Source organism: Trachurus japonicus, chromosome 22 (assembly GCF_045865225.1).
Source record: "Trachurus japonicus isolate A0001 chromosome 22, Traja_1.0".
In the NCBI taxonomy this organism is placed as follows: domain Eukaryota; kingdom Metazoa; phylum Chordata; class Actinopteri; order Carangiformes; family Carangidae; genus Trachurus; species Trachurus japonicus.
Window position 1 is genome coordinate 11234958 of NC_140928.1, and position 22701 is coordinate 11257658.

Below are 22701 nucleotides of genomic sequence, written 5' to 3' on the forward strand. Positions count from 1 at the left end.
TGCCAAAATGTTGAACTATCCCTTTAACAATGTTATTAGTATTATTTTTACACTTGGTCATATATATCATTTATTTGCCCTTTAAGATTTTACTTTGATGCCAGTAACGTTTGGTAGAGCCGACGCTCTTATTCTGAAGGTCAAACCGGAAGAGAGTAACTGCTTCCTGTAGTTACACACTCAGTAGCCCGGTCAGATTAAACCGGTTTGCTTTGCAGCAAACCCGGTGGCATCGTCTTTAAAGTCATTAACGACGCATTATTTTACACATTTGGTATCTAGTTACGTAGATATGAGCGACAACGAGAAAGAGTTCAGGGAGCAGGTGAGTTGTAATTATGACTAAATAGTTCAAAAATAGATGTTAAGCTAGCTAATTTAGCCATCAGCTACGTTTGCAGGTCTGCTAATGAAAACAAATGTAGGAAAACTGTCCTCAGACAGTGAGGGACGTCTGTTCTGTGTAAGACTGGCCGTTTTCTGTGAGTAATTATTAAAGTGAAACACTCAAAGCGGTGTGGTTAAATGTAACGTTACCACAGCTAAAACATTAGGCCTTCACAATAATAACACGGCGGAGATGTCACTGCTGCCCGACCATTAGTTTCATTTTACCACTTGTTTGTTGATCAATTGTTGTATAGGTTTACTTATCAGAATACCCTCCAGTCTATTTAAAATGATTAAGTAGTCATCTATTAGGAAATGGTAGATTAGGGCCACAGGAAATCATCATGGCTGCACCTAATGAGTATTTTCATCAACTGTCAGTTATTATTTTTCGATTAATCGATTACTCTATTGGTTAACACAATCTGACAATTTAAAATACATTTTCATAGCTTTAAAAAAGTCTAACTGGCATTGTCCAAAAGTTAAAAACAAAAGCTCAAGGGCTCAAGATAATAATCACAAGAGAGTGGCTGATTCTACAGAAATTTGGCATATTTAAAGAATAAAATAAAATAAAAGCCGCTGATTGTTTTTGTGCCAATTGAGGAATCGATTAATCGACTTATTGTTGCAGCTCTTGAGACAATAGCAAGCTAACATACAAACCTGTATTCATCTAATATATGTTGTTTTCTGGTTTTGCTGTTGTTTTTCTTTGTACTTTTTTGGTTTTTAACAGAAACCAACATGCCTTATCACCCTTGTTTGTTCTTTGTTAAGGTTGAGGTTGGAAGAAAGAAAAAGGCGGAAGACGGTTCAGATGTGAAGTTGTTAATGTTTGAAGCTGATGGTGTTGATGCATGCTAATGTATTGGATGCTGAAAAGAAGCGATCAAGATCTGTCCCCACTACTAGTGTTGTAATGGCAGATGGTAAATGGGGGAAGAGGAGGAAAAAAGAAGTCATAATGTCAAACAGAAGAAAGAAGAAATGAAGGGGTTGTTTTGAAGTAATGAAGTTAAAGAAGTTATGAAGTTAAGATCAGAAGTTTACCAGGGTATGAGTAATTTCCTCACAGCCTGCTGTTATTACTCTTTCATTCTGTTTCTTTCTCTTAAGCATGCACTGTTTATTTCCTCTCTGTATCTGAAACATCACTGGTCAATCCCTCCATACCATTTAGGTTTTGTTTTTTGTGCAATCTAAATCTCAGCTAAATTATTTAATTTCTTGTTTTTTAAATATCTGTTGCAATGTATCACCTTTATATGATCAAATTCCTTAAATGTTTAGTGTCAAGTCTGTTAAATGCCAAAATGCGGTTAATTCCCTCTGAAGGGGTATGTAGTGGGCGAGCGCAGTCACTTCCTGTCCCCTTTTTTATTCTTGTTTTGTTTTTTGGCAAATATTTGACTGTAGAGTGTTTCTGACCACGGTGTGTGGTCTGTCCAGGACTCTCGGCCTGGCTCGAGGAGTGCCTCCCCTCGGGGCTCGGTGAAATCCACCAGCCGCTCTCCAGCGCGCTCCAAAGATGGCTCCCGTCGTTCCAGGTCCAGATCTCGTTCTCGATCTAGATCCAAATCCAGGTAATATGCAGTAGATTTGTGTGTGTATATATATAGTTGGATGTGGGGTGTAGTTCATTTTTACACAAGAATTACATTTCACAAACTGTTATGCATGTGTGTAAGACTTTGTAGGGTTAAGCTTATGTCCATCCCCAGGTCCCGGTCCCACAGAAGCTCACGTAGGCACTACTCCCGCTCTCGTTCTCGCTCCCACCGACGCCGTTCCAGGAGCCGATCTCGTAGCTGGGAGTACCGGCGCCGTAGGAGCCATAGCCGTTCCCCCATGTCAAACAGACGCAGACACATTGGCAACAGGGTAAGACATGAAAATGCAAGTCATTTACTTCATAAGCTTCTGGCTACCAATTATCATAATAATCACTTTTTCCAGCAGTGACATGATTTGTTTTCAATATTTTTTTCTTTCACTTTCACAGGCCAATCCAGACCCCAACAACTGTCTGGGTGTGTTTGGGCTGAGTCTGTACACAACTGAGAGGGATCTGAGGGAAGTTTTCTCTAAGTATGGCCCTTTGGCAGATGTCAACATTGTGTATGACCAGCAGTCCCGTCGCTCAAGAGGCTTTGCTTTTGTCTACTTCGAAAACTGCGAGGACTCCAAAGAGGTAGGTAGATGATGGAAATGTGTTTTTCAGTTTTAAAAATAACCAGATTTTTTTTTGTAAAGGTATAATGATAAGGTTTATTGGTGAACCTCATCTAGAGTCTCCGCTAGTAGTGATATTTATCATATAAATGGCTTCTGTTGGGATTGGATGTGTGTTTGTGCATTGAGTAGACTTCCATCTAGATTCTCTGTAAAACATCAAGATGAAATGTTTAACAGGCAAAGTATTTCATTAGTTAACTAGATAAAATACGCCTACCTGTGGCTGTTTTAGGCCAAGGAGCGTGCTAATGGGATGGAGCTTGATGGCCGCAGGATCCGAGTGGATTACTCCATCACTAAACGAGCCCATACTCCCACCCCAGGAATCTACATGGGACGTCCCACATAGTGAGCGTTTCTTAACCACACAGGTTTTTAGCTTCAGGGTATTTTCTGGAAGCTTCTGTGTGTGGTGTCTTCTAAGGTGTTGCCAAACTTAACACTGTGTTTTCTTTTTAGCGGCGGTGGAGGCGGTGGAGGAGGAGGCAGCGGCAGCAGCAGCGGTTCGTCACGGCGCGTCTCAAGGGATTATGACAGGGGCTACGACAGAGGCTACGACAGAGGTTATGATCGTGATTATGACCGTTATGACGACAGAGAGTACAGGTCGTACAGGTGGGTTCTTTCTGGTCCAGTATTTCACTTGACTTTGATGAGTAATAGGACTGCAACTATTAAATTAATCGATTGTCAGAATGGATTAATCTCCTGATAAGCTTTAAAGGTGTACAGAAATAGCCGTTTGTCCTGTTTGTCGCGCCGAGTTGTCACGAGCTGCAACACGAGTTTACCCGAGTAAGGAAAACAAATTTGATTGGTCGTTATCGAGCGGGCGGGATATTCAAAGATTGGGGCGAGCCCGAGCTCTGTGTGTGTGTGCGTGTCTCAGACATTTGAATGACGGATGACGGATCCAATATCAGTGGCTGGTGAATCGTGTACAGGCTGACGTATAATCCGTGCGCCTGCATTATCCAATGCGAAAAAAAAAATACACACTTTCATCCCGGATTTACTCAAAAATAGAATTTTGCACAAAGTTTGGCCTGCATCGTCTGAAAGATGAGTTATGCTTTCAAAGACATCAAATTAATATGTCTGATATTAAGTTGGCCAGATGTTGTGAAAAGAGATTGTGAACGTTAATTTAATGATTCTAATCATGTGTACTGTTCGAGACATCAAGTGAAATGTTGTGGTTATGTTTTTCCCCTCTGTAGACGCAGATCTCCATCACCATACTACAGCAGAGGATACCGCTCACGATCCCGATCCCGGTCGTACTCGCCACGTATGTTGACACCATCATTCTATAATTTGGCTTCAGAATCTATCTATTTGGATCTATTGATTGATTTACAGTGAATATGAAATTCAGATATTCATTCAACCCCCACACATACAGAGAGGTTTTACATTTATTTGATTCATGTTTATGTTTTGTCATTTCTTTGTTCACAGGTCACTACTGAGCAGTGTGAGGAGAGTCAACAACAGATTTGGTGTTATTGTTTCAATGCTTGTTTCTTATGTTTTTTTGAACATATTATGTATGTGAAAAACCAAGTTTTTCCAAAAACGCAGTCTGTCTGAGCACCACAAGATCTGTGGTTATTTAATCTTCACCAAATCTGTCAGAAGAGTCATGAAAGTTCATTGAGTGACAAAACTAACTAAGGTTCAGGTGAAATTATACATTTTGCAGATCACTTTTAACTTAAATTGAAATATATGAAGGAATTTTTGGAAATCGTAATACCTAACAGAAATCTGAAGCAGATATGTTTTTAGTGGTGGTAATTAAAAGTTTGTTTGTGATTGGCAGACAGACTTGTTTTTACATCAGAAGTATTTTCTGTGGATGTTATATTACAGTTTCCTATTTTGCTGTTTATGTGGCTGGTTAAACTGTTGAGATCCTAGTTTGCTCCAAGATGTATTTTAAATATATTTCTTTTTAATTTTGTCTTTTTTGGTGCAAAGTACTTTTTGGGGGGTTGGGGGGTTGTATAAAGCAATAAAAAATTACTTGGGACACGCGCTCTGGTTTTCAACGCTCAAGTAAAATGTAAAGGTCGCACTATCCCATGGTTTTAGTGACGACAAAAATGCTGCAAGTGTTGGACCATTTATTTCCATCAAACACTTGTTTTTTTGTTTTTTCTTGACAGAAATAAAAAAAATATTACTGCTTGGGTTTCCTGCATGCATGTCATTGTGTTTTGAAATATTTTGTGTATTAATCACATAAATGATGGTCAGATTATTATGACCTGTGCACTGTCTCATGCTGAATGTATGTGCCATGGGACAAATTGCTGCAACAGTACAAGTGTTGCTTGGCTGGCAATTAAACTTTTTACTGTCAGGATAAACTTGTCTTTTAGTAAGCAAATCCTACCTCTGTATTGATAACTCTTGATTATTTTCGGGACAAATTGTTCTGTCTATTAAATGTCACAGTTCCTTCTTTGCTATAATCCTAGTCTGATGTCCTCCAATTCCTTGTTTTATTTTACTGGAAATTCAAAATCCATGTGTCTATACCTATAAGCATCACACAAGACAAAAACTGTGATTTCTTTCTTTTGAAAGGTGTTTTACCTTAAAGAAATAAAGTAACAGTGCATTAACATTTGAGGAAACTTACCTTTTTTAAATTGTATTTTCACTGTCTTAAAAAAATCATAATGCCAAATGTCAAAAACCTGTTCTTGAACACATCCTGTAAAATGTCGCCACCTAGCGACGCACCACGGAAAAACACTGCAACATAAACTGTACCAAAACTAAAAACAAAAAACGTTCATCTAAACAAGTCACTTAACACCTAAATTCGCTTGAAACACTTAACGTTTATGTAAAAAGATAAGAGAAAGTTCATACAAATCAATCTGACGGACTGAACGCACCTCTGACGCAGCGCTCCAGTCCTTTCTCTGACCAATCAGAGACCGAGCACGTCAAAACACTTCCGCTCTGCTCTCCAGCTTGTCTTTCCAGTGGAGTGGCCGGTGTGAGCACAAGTCTGAACCGTGAACACCACGTAGCCCAACAGGCGAAAGGACAGAGATAAAGGTATTAAACGATGATGCCCCTTAGCTAATTACCCTTTGGTGTGTTTGTAATGAGTGAAAGAGGAGGACAGCTCTCTACGCTCAGTGAAATATAACGACTAAACAGCTGGGAGTGGTACTTGTTAGCTTCTAGCTTACGTTAGCATGCTGTGTTTGAATGAGCATATGACTGCACACGTTTTCAGAGGAGCTACTTACGGACTAAAAAATAACACCCAAGCTGGCGTTTGATACAGATATACCTGGCTTGGGTAGATTGCTTAGAAAAATGGTGTCAACGGACTTGTTGCAACTCTTTTCAGATGCCCCCCAAGAAGGGAGAAGCACCAAAACAGCCTCCTCTAATTGGACGGTTTGGTACATCCTTGAAAATTGGTATCGTGGGATTACCTAATGTTGGGTATGTATCACATCACATATGTAGATGTTGTAAAGAAGTAAACACATTTTGGCCCATCACTCTGGGCCGATTATTGCACTGTAGTCACACATCTATTCACTCACTGTCTCTCTCTCTCTCACTCTCTTCTGCAGGAAATCCACATTTTTCAACGTGCTGACCAAAAGCCAAGCTGCTGCAGAGAACTTCCCATTCTGCACAATCGACCCAAATGAGAGCAGGGTACCTGTTCCTGATGAGCGCTATGATTTCCTTTGCCAGTACCACAAACCAGCCAGGTGTGTGTCATTGTTCTGAACACACAGCAATAAGTCCCACACACACACACACACACACACACACACACACACACACACACACACACACACACACACACACACACACACACACACACACACACACACACACAGGGAAAACAACAAAGAAATGGAACAAAACATAAAAGGAGGAAAGATGACACTAATGGCATTGCTTTTATTAATGTAATTATTATTATGAGCATTGTCATCATACATCATAACCAGTATGAAGTTGCACAATGTAACTAGAGACAGCACAGACTAATTGAGGTTTGAACATATACACAACAAGCTGATGTTGGGCAAAAAAAAAAGACTAATAGGTTTGCATTTGTTTTAAGCTTCCTAATAATCTCAGAAGAATAGAAGCATGGTGGGATAAAGCTACAGAGAGTATGTTGTGTCTGTGTCTTATTATGCTATAGCACTGACAGTCTCTTCTCCTCTGTCTCTGTAGTAAGGTTCCTGCCTTCCTCAACGTTGTGGACATTGCTGGTCTGGTGAAGGGAGCTCACGCAGGACAGGGACTTGGAAATGCCTTCCTCTCCCACATCAGCGCCTGTGACGGCATCTTCCACATGACCCGTGAGTTGACGTTACTGTTGCCTGCTGCAGCTGCTGTGTAGCAACAACTGAGTTGAGCGGACAGGTGTTAAAAGGTCAAGTCAGAGCCATTGCTATGCCCCGTAAAAGGGAACAAGGCCCATATTGAGATGACTGTGGCCCAGTGAATATACATCACTTGGAAAGGGGTGTGTGATTTGTTATTTTGCTGTGTGTTTTAGGTGCATTTGACGACGAGGATATCATCCACGTGGAGGGTAACGTTGACCCGGTAAGGGACATCGAGATCATCCACGAGGAGCTGCGACTAAAAGATGAGGAAATGATTGGTCCAATTATTGACAAACTGGAGAAAACCGCAGTGAGAGGAGGCGACAAAAAGCTCAAACCTGAATATGTGAGTCTGTGCATCCGTTGTGCGTTTTTATTTATGTCAGAATTTGGGAGGTAATGGGAAATCGCAATCCATCATGATCCTTCTCTGCTGCTTCTTCAGGATATCATCTTGAAGGTAAAGAACTGGGTGGTGGATGAGAAGAAACACGTGAGATTTTACAACGACTGGAACGACAAAGAGGTACAGTTTGTGTGGATGCTTATAGTATATTTCCGAAAAATCCTTTTGTGACTAATAGCTTGCAGAAATGCACGCTATTATTGGACCTCTGGGGTAAAGATGCACATTATCTGACAAGTGGAATTTCCTGAGAAAACTGTCGGAAAATGCTTTCTGTGAACTAAACCGATTTAAGAATCATGATTGGTTTTAAATGTCTGTCCACAGATTGAGGTGTTGAACAAATACCTGTTTCTGACATCAAAGCCCATGATCTACCTGGTGAATCTCTCAGAGAAAGATTACATCAGAAAGAAGAACAAGTGGTAGGTTTACTTTCACTTGTTATTATCCTTTTACATACATTACCTGTTCATGTATTTAGCTGTAGTTGAGTATTCAGAGAAGTAGACTTGCGTGTTTTGCCTTATTTTTTATTTTATTTTATGTTTTTACAAAAAAAGGTTGGTAAAAATCAAGGAGTGGATAGACGCTAATGACCCAGGTTCTCTGGTCATTCCCCTGAGTGGAGCTCTGGAGTCCAAGCTGCTGGACATGGCGGACGACGAAGAGAGGAACAAGTACTGTGAGGAGGTGAAGACGCAGAGGTGAGACATACACACGGGTAATGTGGAAATAATCTATTTGAACAAGTTTCCAAAATCATTTCAGTGATTAATAAACTTGGCCACATTTCATATATTAAATTGAAGTTAAAATGAAGTAGAGCGATTTGTAACTATCTGCCAGTGCCTCACTCATTGTAACAGGATTGATACAACTGACAGGAAAATATTATTTACGGCTTTATGCATCAGAGGCTTTTTATTCACTGCAAAGATTTTGACAAGTCACAGCAGGGTATACACAACACCAGGTGCCTGCCAACTCCGCATGCCATTAAAAAAGGCAGGGCCTTTGAGTCAAAAGAAAACATTGGAGTGACTGAAGAAATCTTCATTAATGTAAATCTGTTAAGCACGATAAGGCGTTATTATATACTCATGTTATTGTTAAAATAACTGAACTGTAATGAAAATAGACATAGATTTTGTGTTTAAATCACTGAAAGACCCTTGAAAATATACATTTTTGTTGATTATCTTTGGCTCTGATGTGTGTTTGTGTCTTTTTTTTTTTAAGTGTTCTGACCAAAATAATAAAGACCGGCTACGCAGCACTGCAGCTGGAATACTTCTTCACAGCGGGACCAGATGAGGTGCGAGCGTGGACCATCAGGGTGAGTGTTGTGATGTGAACAACTCCTCCTCACAGTTCATTATCACCTTTGATCATGGGTTAATTAATAGACTAACAACTTTAATTCAAAATCCACTATATTGTTATTTAAAGATGTGCCAGTTTGGTTGATTTTTTTGGATTAGAAACTCATTGTTCCTCATGTTTATGCAGGTTGGTATTAGTCTTGTTATTTGTTGACTATCATTGTAGTTGCTTCCTAAAGGCTCTGAGACAGATTTTAAATATAGAATGAAATAGTCGCTGCTTATTTTAACAGCATGTTTTTCACTTGACTTGCCTTTTTAAAAAAAATATTATTAATTAAGCTCTAAATCCTGATCCTATCTATGAATAGAATTCTTCAAGGTGGTAGTGTGTTGATATGTTTGCAAATGTGTTTCTGATTTTCTGTTCTCTTGCTTCAACAGAAAGGGTCCAGGGCTCCTCAAGCTGCAGGAAAGATCCACACTGACTTTGAGAAGGGCTTCATCATGGCCGAGGTGATGAAGTTCATTGACTTCAAAGAGGAGGGCAGTGAAAATGCAGCCAAGGTGTGTATTTGTGTAGAGCCTCATTAAAAGCTGATACTGATGTTGAACATTCATTGAAGTCGTTTTGAATAAGTTTGGTCCCCTCTGATCTTCACCTCCTCTTTTTTTTTTTCAGTCTGCTGGGAAATACAGGCAACAGGGCAGGAACTACATCGTGGAAGACGGGGACATTATCTTTTTCAAATTCAACACACCCAATGCCCCCAAAAAGAAATAATGAGACCGCGCAGTCACCAGAGGGAGAACTCAGAATACTGCTCAGTCTGGCCCCTGAGAGCTACACTGGTTTTCACACTCGTCTCTTGATTTCAGTGGATCAACATGCAGCCTGCTTGGCCGCACATCATATAACCATGTAATACATGTTCTATACAAATACACCGTACATTCCTTTGCGAAAGAATACTGACCAACTGCACTACCAGTCAAACATAAAATACTTTTAGATCAATTCAGTGGAAATTGTCTAATGAGGAGCCTGTGGCAGAAATCAAAGTGTAATTGATGAAAGCAGCGCACGCAGCAGAGCGTGTCCTGTTTTCCAGCTGCTCAAAGATACTTAAAATGTTTAATTTATGCCAGTTTCACCCCCCCTCCAATTTATCTTTTTTAGACAAAAGTTCAATTCCCCCCGAGCCATAAGAGCTTATCTTTGCAGTCATTAATTGACACCTTCTTCCATGATGACTGCTGATTAATTGGCAAACTCTCAGAAACCTAACGAGTCTGTTAATAAGTGTTTTATTAAAGGCAGGTGTGCTGGATCATTAACCGGCCTCTTTGTCTTTGAAACATGTGAACGGTCGCGGTGTGAACTGGAGGAGGACACAGCGATCTGCTACAGGCGACTCATTATTTTTTCATCAAATCTCTCACAAAGACATGAACTTTTGTCAGATCCTCCATGCGCTTTCCTCAGTCAGACTTTCTTAATTTTACGAGTTCTTAATGCTAAAATATACTATATCATTATCATCATTTGACTGGCAGTGTGTTTACTTAAAAGAGACAGTGAAATCTATCACGGTGTTCAACTCCAGCCCAGTGCTGTGCTGTATTCTGAGCAGTGGGGATGTTGTTATTTTAGAAAAAGCAAAGCAGGCATCTCTGATGGAGCCTGATCAGACACCTGAACACAGAATGTTGTTGTACACAATGCTTTTATTGACTTCAGTTTGGGCTAAAAAATAAATAAGTAAATAAATAAAAGAAACAACAAAAAATACAAAACAAGAAAAATAGAAAAAAAAAACAGACTCCTCACATCATTAGAGACGATGCTTCATTGTGAATCAGGACAGCCACAGCAGTGCTCTGTGCCTCATCTGGACTGTACAGCTCCAAATATGTATCTGATTTCACCTCCTCACTGCCGCCCTCCAGTGTGTCTTTATATCTGAGACAACAGACCCCAGATAGTGGATCATCCCTCTCTGATCAGAACTGACGACTTCTATCAGACAGACGATAGCTACAACATCGTGTTGGAGCTGATGGAGGAGGGGGGGGACTGTTCCAGAGAGTCAAGACTCAGCAGCAGCTGCATGAGTCTGTGGCCAAACTTTATTTTGGCAAAGATCTTGCCAAAGTGTGGTGGACGTTGTAGGACTGAATAAAGGTACAAGTATAAAATTAAAAGGGAGCAAATGTCTAATAAATTTCATCTTCACCGATCTGCATGTGTCAATAAAATGAGGGAAACCTGTCATTGTTTTGTCTATTTCCCTTTTTTTCTCTCCTGTGAAAGGCTCAACAGTAACAAATTAGATATACTATGTACCCTGAAGTGTAATAATAGGCTTTCTAAGTGTCCACAGCGATCACAAGTTGTTCGATGCCTGGTTTTCATTGCCTCAGAGTTTCTTCACTCTTAATTCGAAAAACAACTCTGAGCACTTTAAAGACATCAATTAAGCTTAGAAATTTGGATTCAACTGTGTTTCTGATTTGAAACACTTTTTTTTCTCATTATCTGCAGTTTCCAAGGTCAATATTAAAATTACATTTCATCAGTGCAATACTCAAGAGACTTATGCAGAAATGAATGTAAGAATATGAAATGATTCACTTTTTGAAACTCATAATCACTTTTCGGTTGTTATACAGCTTTTATTGAGGATCAAACCTTGACTATGTCTCCTTGTTGAGATTGTTTATAATAAAAGTAATATTTAAAATATTAACTTAACACCAACATTTGACAAACAAACCTGCTCAGCCTCAGATACTCTCTCAATTACTGGATTGCTTTACACTGTCTCCATCATGAACATAAATATAACTGTTTTTGGACTGTAGCTGTTTGTGTGAGCAAATGCAACTGTTGATAGAAAGATACTGGTCAAAATAACAGGAACATGAGACATTGTTGTTAGTTGATTTAGTTTAGTAGTTTATTTAAAATGAATTACATTTAAAATCATGGTTCACAGGTCGTTGAAACTACAACATCTTGCTTGTAAACATTATTTTGGACCAAATCAGTGCTGTGAAGTAACTCTTGAAGAGACTTGGGAGAAATCTTTGGGTGATGTGCCAATTTGGACAGGAAATTAACTGTTGCAACGAGCTGTAACTTAGTACATGGCTGTAGTAATCCACGATTGTAGTTTAATGGAGGCCAGCTGCCGAACATTAGATGACTAAAACTTTGCAAACTCTAAGTGTTGTGGCCTCAAAGAAACGATGTACACAAATAAAGACAGGGCACGGGGAGAAAACACTTTATTTGGCTTTGAATAATAAAATAAAGTTTGTACTTTCGATACCAACTCTGCCGTTTTTCCAACTACTTCTGCTCAGATTCCCAACAACTGCATTCCTCCTCTCTCGTCTCTCTCAACAACAAACAGGAAACACACGTCCCATAAAAAGAATGATTGGCAGGCCGCTCGGCCAATCAGCTGCCGCCGTGCCTCACGCTCAGCCAATCAGCACAGAGAAGAAGGGCGGGATGTCCTGTAATGCGATGCAAATTGGACCGTCAAGCGCGTTGGTCCCACCTTTTTGTGTTTCCCGCACCGTCAATCAAAATAGAAAAAAAATCGACCCGAATTCACCGATCAACACTAGCCCGCCTTTGATAAAACAATCATGTTCGGAGTTTAGTTGATCAGATAATCCTCCCGCTTACTACCATTCACGCTATGACTGGTACGTAAACATTTAGCGCATCGAAGCGTGCAACTAATCGGTGAGTTTGTGCAGAAAACAGCGAAACAAAGCTGCGTCTTTTTTTATCTTTTGCTCTGCTGCTAACTGGCTAAGATATGGTTAGCTAACCCGAGCTAGCAGGCTAGCCGCGGAGTTGACAAAGTAAACAGTCAATCTGGGCCGAAATTGCCCCGGTTTCTCCGCTGCAAAGTTGAATTTCGCAGTCGGCTCCTTTTGGACGGGAGAGTGGGGATGCTTTGCGGGCTTTTCTGGCAGGCAGGAGTTGAAGATTACATAGTTTTGCTGAGTTTCCCCCTCTCTCCCTGCTAGCGCCAGAGCAGCCTCTGAAACAAGGAGAAATGGCGTCCGCGGACGTGGACAGCAGTCAAAGCGAGTTTCTGCAAGCCGGCGGCGCAGCGGAAACACAGGTATCCGACATTTTCTAGCTCGTCTTTTGTCGCTTGCTTTCGATTGCTGGTTGTGTTTTTGAGAGCATGAAGTTCACACGTTTTGAAAATTTTGATGGCATGGGGTGAAAGCCGTACACTTCCTGTGTTCCCCTCAATAACGGCCACCCACTTTACCCCTGTAAAACCCGCCCATAGTGGGTAGGACACTGAAGTCAGTCACTTGGGTCGGCTCGCTGGAAGATAGCCGGTGTACCTTGGGCTTGGAGGATGCAGAGGGGTTGTGCTAATGTGGCAAGGGATAGCGTCCATAATCAAAACAGTACTGTGCAATTGTGTTGTAATAGCCACCCATCCCCCACACCTAGCTCTCTCGACCATTTCTGAGCCTGTTATCTTCTCTTCTCTCTGCGTGTTTGGTGGTTGCATCCAGCCTCTGCCTATTTTACCTCACCGTCCATGCTGCGTGATCTGATCTGATCTCCCACTGCCTTTGGTTGATTTACTCCCTTATCCTATGTGTCATAGTATAGTACAGTGTAGTCAGTGCAACCGTGCCAGATTGTCAGACAACAGCAGCAGCAGCAGCAGCAGGCCTGCCTCCCTTTTCCTGTGATCTAATCTGAAGCTGAGATGAATCATTGTCTTCATGCAGAAGTGTAATCTGTCCCTTTGCTAATCAGTGTTTAATTTTACTCCCAGACGACAGATATGTCGGCCATACAGCTGACTGGTTCGGACCGATGGGAGGTGTTGACTCCAGTCTCAGCTGGGAAGGAAGACCAGGGAGTTGTTCACATTCCAAACTCGGGGATCGTCACGTCCAATGGGCAATACGTGCTTCCAATTGGGAGTCTTCCCAGCCAGCCCATTTATGTTACTGCATCTGGGAATGAGGCTACAGCCAATGGCGTGTCGGGCATCCAGTATCAGGTAAAGAGGAGGAGGAGGAGGAGGAGGAGTTGTGTTTGAAGACATGGAATGAAAGATGCTCAGGTGTTGAACTTGCTCTAAAAAATGTATCATTACATCATCCAGGTCATCCCTCAAATCCAAAACGCAGACGGGACGCTCACAGGATTCTCAACGCAGGGACTGGATGACGGCACGGGGCAGATCCAGCTTCTCCAAGATGGCAGCCACGGCAGCATCGGGATCAGTTGCGCCACGACGACGACCACGGACCTCCTGACGCAGGCGGGGCAGGTACAGTCGATCCAAGGCGTCCCGGCGTACACCAGCACGGTACCCGTAGGGCTCCCCGGCAACATCACGTTCGTCCCAATAAACAGTGTGGATCTGGAGTCACTAGGGCTCACCGGGGCACAGACGGTGCCCATAGCGACCGGGGTGACGCCCGAAGGTCAGCTGATCATGAGCGGCCAGACGCTAGAAAGTCAGGGTCAGGACGCCGGCGGCAAACAGTCGCTGGTGACGGTGAGCAACGCCAATCAAGAGCTCTACGTGCCAACCACCACCGCTTCCTCCTCCAACCCCTCCCACCTCCCCGAAACCATCGACGGCACCGGAGTTCTGACCCAAGCGACCGCCGTGTCCGCAGGCGTGTCCGACCCCTCCTCGGAAAACTACAACTCCCACAATCACCTACAGCAAATCCAAGTGAGTGCTTCGCCTTTAACACCAGTTATAAACACATCAAAGGCAGCTGCTCCCAGACTGGATCCCGTATAGGCGTCAATGTGTTTATATATTACACATTTATTCTGTTCTTTACTTTTTCACACTTTTTCTAATATTTGCTTGCCATATTATTGATAACATAGGGTTAGGGTTAATACTTTAACCACATCAGACCTTCAAACTAAGCAATTAGCAGGAAAAATCCCTTTTCTCACACTACAGCTCTAATTAGTGTTGAGTATTTGACCTTATTACTTGTTGTTGCTGTCAGAAATGTGTTGATAGCAAATAGTATTGGCACTGAAAATGGATGTTGAATGTTTGGTCAGATTGCGAGTCTTGTTTTCCACATTGAAACAACATTATTTTTGCTAAAGTTTAGGTTTTAGTTTGCAAAAGTTCTTGTACTGATACTACCTTTGCTTTTTGTAGTTAAATCATAGTAATAATAAAAAATGGTGAAAAACCATGTTAACATCCCTCAAAGTAAATGTAGTTTTGATATTAGTGTCAAAACCTGGGTATCAATATCATGTCATACTCAGCCTTGGTGTTGTTGAAGGATTTTTGTTATGGGATGAGAATCATCGCTTTGAGGCCACAGTAGATTTAATGTCTGTTTTTTGTTTCATAATATTGTGTATTCACTCTTTAAATACTTAACTTGTGCCTTGTTGAAACCTTCACTGTGTCTCAGATGCATCCCTAATTTCCTAGTACGTATTTCACCAACGCCTCTGGGTTCATTTTCCTCCAATAAGGGATGATTTGTTTGTTTTCTTGGAAATGTTAATATACTTTATAACTAATGGAAGCGCTGACTTCTGCAATGTTGTGTTCATGTGTCGTCAAACTTCTGTGATCATGTTTTGGCTTGTGAAAGCAGCGGTATAAGTGCAGTCAGTTCTCAAGCTTGTGGATTTTCACAATTTAACCACTTAGACATTTTCAGCCCGTGGGAAGTGCTTGAAGTTTGAGTTAATTTCTGTGATTAAAACCGTCTCCACTCTGCTGTGCATCAAGGAGCTCTTACAGATAAATGTGATGTGAAAGCAGCTCTTTCAGTCAGTCAGTTTTTGCCGTTCCCTTTCATCCTGTAGGTGTCATCCTCTAACGCCACTACGATCTCACAGCCAATCCTGCAGCTGTCTGGGGACAGTCAAGCCCAGGTAGCACAGGGTCAGGACCTGAGCGGCGCCGGTCAGACTCTACAGAGCGTACAGCTGGTCAACCCGGGGACCTTCCTCATCCAGGCCCAGACCGTCACCGCTACAGGACAGATCCAGTGGCAGACCTTCCAGGTGAGCTAGAAGATATACCAGGGCCCTATAAAATCTGTTTTCTTCAGTTTTTTTCCATTTTAATTTTTTTTTTTTACTCTTATTTTACTACCAAAAAGAGGCTGTTTTTAATGTTAATGACTACAATCTACACAAATTAGATAGAAATGACTTACATTTTTTCCTTTTTACTCTTATTTTACTACCAAAAAGAGTGTGTTTATAAATGTTAATGACTAAAATCTACACAAATTTAATAGAAGTTACTTTAAATTTCTTGAGGTAACACACAAACAACATTTTTCCTCCATACCTAAAGAACAAAATACTGCATGATGCGACATAACACTGCACTGCAAGTACTTCAGTTGTGCCGTCCAGATTTGCTTCCCCCCCCAGACATATGTTCCTCTTCCACACAAAAACAGCATTTCAGTCAAATTATGTCAAATTCCACGTTAAAAATAGATCTTTTAGTTTTAATTGGCCGTGTGTGATCGCGGAAATCATAGGGCCCTATAGTAAGTAAACCCCCATGGGCATCAGTGATGTATTATGCCATGTTTTTGTTGTGCTAAATGTCGTGGTGTTCGTGGTGTCTGTCTCCAGGTTCAGGGTGTCCAGTCGCTCCAGGGCCTGCAGCTGCCCCAGGGCCAGGGTCAGGCGCAGCAGTTGACCTTAGCCCCGGTCCAGACGCTCCCTCTGGGCCAGGCAGGACAGGTCAGCCTGCCCAACCTCCAGACGGTCACAGTCAACTCTGTAACACAAACCGGAGTTCAGTACACGCACGGAGACGATGCAAACAGTCCAGCTGGTACGGACACTCAACTTGCTGCACACATGTACGAATTCATCATTTGCGAATCTTAAAAGCGCATGTCATTACTCATCATCAGTCTACGCTGTCCCAGGTATACAAATAAAAGAGGAACCGGACTCTGAGGAGTGGCAGCTGAGCGGAGACTCCACGCTGAACACCAGCGACCTGAGCAACCTGCGCGTTCAGATGGGAGACGAGGACATGGACACGCCGAGCGGGGAGGGCAAGAGGCTGCGCAGAGTCGCCTGCACCTGCCCCAACTGCAAAGAGTCTGGAGGAAGGTGGGAAAACCAGGAAGAAGAATGAGTTTGCTTCAACATTGACTCTACCTGTAATAGCCCAGATAATAGGGGACACAATATCATTTGCATGATTGTTTGACAGCAGTTTAAATGGCACAGTTATTAATTGTTGTTAAACTGGTTGTTTCACCTTGCTATAAAAACCCAAATTTCCATGCAAATTTATGTTTGCAAATAAAGAAGGAAACAAAGCATATAAGGTATGCAAATATTTTTTGTAATGCTTTATTAGTGAAGCGATACAGGGTTATTATTTTTTCTTACATTTGGATGTTGTCAGCGGATCATTCACTCGATTTGCTTCTTCTACTCATTACATTTTTTCCCTCCTTTTCGCATCACAGAGGTTCAGGCATGGGGAAGAAGAAGCAGCACATCTGCCACATCGCCGGCTGCGGGAAGGTTTACGGGAAGACGTCCCACCTCCGAGCTCACCTGCGCTGGCACAGCGGGGAGAGACCCTTCGTCTGCAACTGGATGTTCTGCGGGAAGAGATTCACCAGGAGCGACGAGCTACAGAGACACAGGAGGACACACACAGGTGAGAGCGTTTTTTTAAGAGAGTTTAATTTTTATTTATTTATTTTAAGTTTGGAGCCCGTTTTCAGTGGCAAACTAGGAACAAGCTGATAACAAGTTTGTAAATGTTGAATCACTGCGTCTTTCCAGTGGAACTAACTCTGAAGGAATAGTAGACATGTTATTGATGCTGAAATAGTTTCATGTTCCTTGGTGGATGTTTGTCTGCAGCTGTCCATGTCGTAGGTTTTGATGTTGAGAGGGATCTTGAAAAAGAAAAAAAATGAAAAGTAGCAGCTGCTCCAAAGCTTTAAACAGAGACATTAAAACAACAGCCAAACCTGACAGTTTTATAAAGAAAGTAACAGGAAACAATAAAACCAAGTTTATACTTAATTAAATCAGCACTTCTAAGAGATTGGTTTTGGCTCAGTTAACCTCTGTTTGTTGTAGTGAAATCAAGGTCCACACATAGAAACACTAACAGTCACTAAAATCTACTGTTGTGAATCACTGTTGTATATTAACGTGTCCTTTTTAAACATCAAATTAACATTCACACCACTCACTGTCTCCAGATGTTGGTGATTTTCTTCAAGAAGCGAGAGGGTGACAGTGTGATTGCTTTGTCGACTCACAGTTGTTGAATGTTTGATTGTTTTGTTTTGTTTTTACGTCGTAACTTTATTTGTGTTGAACATACGTTCACTGACCCGCAGTTCAAAAAAACAGACTCTGTTCTGTTGAACAGATCTCATCGGGGATATTTCTTTGGCAGCTTCAACAAAAACTGTCCATGATGTATAGAAACACTTCACTGGTTCCTTTTGGATAAACAGAGACACTGTAAAATATTTTAGGTGAAATCTCACCCACCTCTGGCTCTATATATAATATCTATCAGATAGTAGTTAGTTGGTTAGTATTAGTAGTATCAGATGTATAGTGTATATATCAGAGGAGTAGTATCTGATGTATAGTATATATCAGAGGTACTGGAGTGAAATTATATATTTATGATTACTATTTATAATATTTTTCACTTTTTAAATGTAAATCTGAATTGTATTTTGTTATTTCTGTATGACTTAACTCATTTTATTGCAGGTTAAAAACACTGAATTCAGTTTCCTCCATAAATATTTTAAGTCAAATGTTTCCTCTTGTCCATCATAAAAAGGACAAGTGCTGACATTTTTAATGTCATTGTTGAGGTTTTTGAGACTTCACACATTTGGCACTAAGATTTGAATTTGAGTCCGTTTGATTTGATGTGAAATATTAAAGGGATAGTTCAACATTTTGGCAAATTGGCCCATTGCCATGATCCCTACAGTTTTAGGAGTAGGTTCGTTACCTTTAATTGTTGGTGTAAACTATATAACGGCCGAGCCAGCTGCTCAGAGCTACACTACGGAGGCTCATGGGATTTCTTGGACTCCCATTGGAGTCCAAGGACAACTCCAAAACGCTCTCGTGGACAAGTTGTGACCTGCACATTCACTACGCTATGAGATAATAATGGAACATTACAATGTTTTCGAGGCAAATGCAGAGACTGCTTGCAGAAAAACTGCCCCGACGGGAATGTGCATCAGCGGTGAATGAATTTACCTCAAAAACGACTCTGTCTTGTAATGTTCTGTCATTATCTCATAGCGTGGTGAATGTGCAGGTCACAACTTGTCCACAAGAGCGTTTTGGAGTTGTTGGATTGTGTATTTGATGAGTTTGATGAGGGATGCCAAGAAATCCCATGAGCCTCCATAGCGTAGCTCTGAGCAGCTCGCGGCTCTGCTCCGCCGTTCTAAAAATAGCTTGCACCGACAATTAAAGGTAACAAACCTACTCTTAAAACCATAGGGATTATGGCAATGGGCCAATTTGCCAAAATGTTGAACTATCCCTTTAACTTAATATTAAGTTTCATGTATTTCTGTTTACATCTCCACTGGTGAAGCTGCTGGTGTTCATGTCTCTGACGGTTTGTGTCGTTGTGTCTTTGTCTCAGGAGAGAAGAAGTTCGTGTGCACAGAGTGCTCCAAGAGGTTTATGCGAAGCGACCACCTGGCCAAGCACATAAAGACTCACCAGAATAAAAAAGGCGGGGTCCCCTCGTCCACGTCTCCGCCCACCACCGACACCGTCATCACTACGGACGGAACCACGCTCATCCTCCAGACCGCCACTACCCACGACCTCGTAGGCAATCAGGAGATCCCTTTGCAGCTGGTCACCGTGGCGCCCGGTGAGGTCATGGAATGAGGGGGTGGATGGAGGGAGGTGGCTTTTTGAGAACTGGCCGACCACAAGGGACCTCTTAGGCTCTCCTCCTCGCCTCCGACCTTTTTTTTTTGTTGTTTTTTTTTACATATGAATATATACGTAAATATATATGACAAATATATATATTTTAAGTAAGAGTTATCATAACTTTATGTTTGTTTTTTGCAGTCTTTTTATAGGCGGGCAAAAAAAAACATTAAAATGTGGTTGCTATGTACACGCATAAACACACACACACACACACACACCACACACACAAGAGTCTGCATTAACACTCAGAATGAAAAAGACAAAAAAAACACAACATGAATACTCAACACAATGAAATGCCTTATTTTGTATCATACTCTTGTATAAAATGCTGGAGGTGCATGTGTTTTTTAAGCTTTGCAAATGATGTTAACTGTAACAAATGTTTGTAAAATGGGGGGGAGATAACGACGAGGAGCCGTTCTTTTTTTCTTTTTTTTTCTTGAGGAGAGAAAACGAAGTAGTGGCGATGATGAACCTCTCTGGGATTATTGAGTTTTAGTCTCTGGAGATTCAGATGAGCTCTGTGTTTGAAGCAGCGCAGCATCCACGCCCAACTGTTGCACCGCTGCTGCCAGGAACAAATGGTTTTCTTTGACTTTTTTTTTTTTTTTTTTTTAATGGGGGGGCAAAAAAAAAAAAAAAAAACGCTCATTAGTTTTCTCACAATCATGTTTGTACAGTAGACCTGAAGCTACCACCAGTAGAGTAGCTTAGTATAAGGACTGGAGATGGGGACACAGCCAGCCACGCTCATTACCTCTAAAGCTCTGTGAGTAGTTAACAGCTATCTTGTTTTTTAATCTGTAGAAAAACTGAGGTGTAAAAACAGCGATTAGTTTAATGGAGGGTTATTTTTGCTAATGCTTCCTGCTAAGAAATAATCCGGTACATAACCTTCCTGGAAAAATGGTGATACCTCTTTGTTTTTATACGTCTTAAACAAAATAAGTGTTGATTCGAGAGCTTCAGAGGTGTTGATCGGTGGGTTTGTTCTCATCTTAACTCTTGGAAACAAAGAGATGGAGCGTTTTTCTTTTCTTTTTTTTCTCTCTCTCTCCCTGAAATGTCCAACTTTTCCTCCGCAGCGGCTGTCGCCCAATCACTGACAGGCAACAGGACGGCGACGCTGATGTCGTGCCATGCTGTTTCAGAGCACAGAGCGCTGGGTTCAGCTGGCAGCAGTGTAGAGAAGGACGTCAGTGCCACTGTTTACTGATCCCAAGTTGTTTCCTCACCTTGACAGAGGAGGGAAAAGATGCAAAGCCGCCCTGAGAGAGAAAATACAAACCGGGGGGGGGGCAACTTCTTCCAGCATCCGGTCAGTCTGAACAGAATGTCTCATCTGTCCTCACGAGCGCACCGTCCGCTGTGCTCGTCCACATCAAAACACGTCTTTTACTTTAACTTTTTGCATAATTATTATTTTTTTTGTTGTTATTGTTGTAAATTCGCATTGTATTTCTGTTCTGTTCTTCTTCTTCGTCGATCTGGGTGTCCTAATGAAATGAAAGTCGCACGATGGTGATCATGGAATTTTTTTTTTTTTTTTTAAAGTAGAGTGAGTGTGTGTGTGAGTGTGTGTGTGTGTGTGTGTGGGGAGGGAGGGGGGAACGGGGAGGGTTGGGGTTACCTCTGAATTTCTGCAGGGCTTCTCGTTGTCGATGTAAAAAGCTGCACATGGCGACAGGAGGAGAGCGATGCGACCGGTGTTGCCATGTGGAGAAAACTTGAGACACGGATGCAACAAATCAGCGAAGCCCCCGAGGGCATTTCTGTCATCGAACATTCCAGTTGGACACCAGATGATGTGGGATTCGTTTTGCAATAACTGCTCTGTTGGTAATTCTGGCCAGATGTCACTCAAGTCAAAAGGAAAACAGTCATGCCATTGTTCGTTTAATTTTCCTTCTTTTTTTTTTTTTTTTTTTTAATTTTAATTAATGTAATCCCTTCCTCTGTTTGTCTGTTATGTTTGTAGCATTCATTTACATGTATATTATCTTATTTTCACATTGTTTATAGAAGCCATTACTTAGTTAACTGAATTTGTTGTATCAAAACCTTATTTTAAGTGATTTTTTTAAAGAATTGGTGTAAAAACTGAATGTTACCTTTTGTAAAACATTTTTTCAAATGGATCACAATAAAAGTCTGAAACCTTCCAGTGACAGGTTTTTGTGTCGAGGGTGAAACCAGGCAGACGGATTGTGTTTGTTCAGACCAGATCAACTCAAATGACCTCCACTGACTAAACACAGTCTGTAAGCACATCAACCACATATCCAGACATTTCTGCATCTCTATCTTTTACATTTTCTATTAAATTAGGTGAGAGGATAATATGTATTCAACTCAGTTTGTTACTTAAATCTTCATCGCATCCATTTTCGGCTTCAGTTTTCCATTATTATTAGCTGATAATCTCAACTTCTCAAGTGTTTACCTATCATAATTACTGTTATCGCATTAGTTACTGTATTTCTACTTATTAATTACATTTACCTATTTCTAATTTTTATCTCTCTCATCTTTACCATTTTCAACTTTTCTGCTAATTAATTTTTCTTTTTCATTTGTTCAGGTTAATATGCAGACTAATGTTGAATCTTATCAACTTTATTATGACTTGACACCTTGGAGTGACATTACCCTTGGTATGTAATTGGAAGAGCAAATGTACCTAATATTAGCGCTGTCAATCAATTCAAATATTAACTCAAAAGTAATTGCATGAGTGTCCATACTTGATTGGGATTAATTGCACATTTTTTAGTTGTTTAAAATGTACCTTAAAGGCTAATTTTCCAATGTTAAATATGTTTAAAAAAAAATAAAAAACGCTGCTTTAGGCAAAAGTAACTTCACATTTCACAAAAGCAGTCCATAAAGATGTGGTCCAGACTACAGGTTGTGTCATAGGTCAAGATAACAGAACATGCA

General features: G+C 41.1%; 3 protein-coding genes across 9 annotated transcripts; all 3 read left to right on the forward strand.

The window, feature by feature from the left end:
• The first annotated feature begins 174 nt into the window (after positions 1-174).
• LOC146963567 (transformer-2 protein homolog alpha-like) lies at positions 175-5262 on the forward strand. The gene is made up of 8 exons (XM_085767061.1): positions 175-325; positions 1846-1979; positions 2118-2277; positions 2399-2587; positions 2864-2979; positions 3091-3246; positions 3852-3922; positions 4093-5262. The coding sequence occupies exons 1-8, from the start codon at positions 293-295 to the stop codon at positions 4101-4103; spliced, it is 870 nt and encodes a 289-aa protein (XP_085623187.1). The 5' UTR covers positions 175-292; the 3' UTR covers positions 4104-5262.
• Positions 5263-5662: 400 nt separating this feature from the next.
• LOC146963568 (obg-like ATPase 1) lies at positions 5663-10550 on the forward strand. The gene is made up of 11 exons (XM_085768562.1): positions 5663-5709; positions 6011-6108; positions 6243-6386; positions 6865-6992; positions 7193-7368; positions 7468-7548; positions 7756-7853; positions 7992-8135; positions 8671-8767; positions 9198-9320; positions 9436-10550. Exons 2-11 carry the CDS (start codon positions 6011-6013, stop codon positions 9535-9537), a joined length of 1191 nt encoding a protein of 396 aa, XP_085624688.1. The 5' UTR covers positions 5663-5709; the 3' UTR covers positions 9538-10550.
• Positions 10551-12320: 1770 nt separating this feature from the next.
• On the forward strand, positions 12321-21300 carry LOC146963569 (transcription factor Sp3-like). Of its 7 annotated transcripts, none has more exons than XM_085766924.1 (9): positions 12321-12513; positions 12804-12901; positions 13583-13813; positions 13919-14500; positions 15622-15822; positions 16411-16615; positions 16713-16902; positions 17268-17464; positions 19454-21300. In XM_085766924.1, exons 2-9 carry the CDS (start codon positions 12833-12835, stop codon positions 19705-19707), a joined length of 1929 nt encoding a protein of 642 aa, XP_085623050.1. In that variant the 5' UTR covers positions 12321-12513; positions 12804-12832; the 3' UTR covers positions 19708-21300. The 7 variants fall into 7 exon arrangements, with proteins under 7 accessions (XP_085623050.1, XP_085623048.1, XP_085623047.1 ...); XM_085766922.1 differs by having other exon boundaries at positions 12336-12473; XM_085766921.1 differs by having other exon boundaries at positions 12336-12473; positions 16698-16902; positions 19454-20034.
• The last annotated feature ends 1401 nt before the right edge of the window (positions 21301-22701 follow it).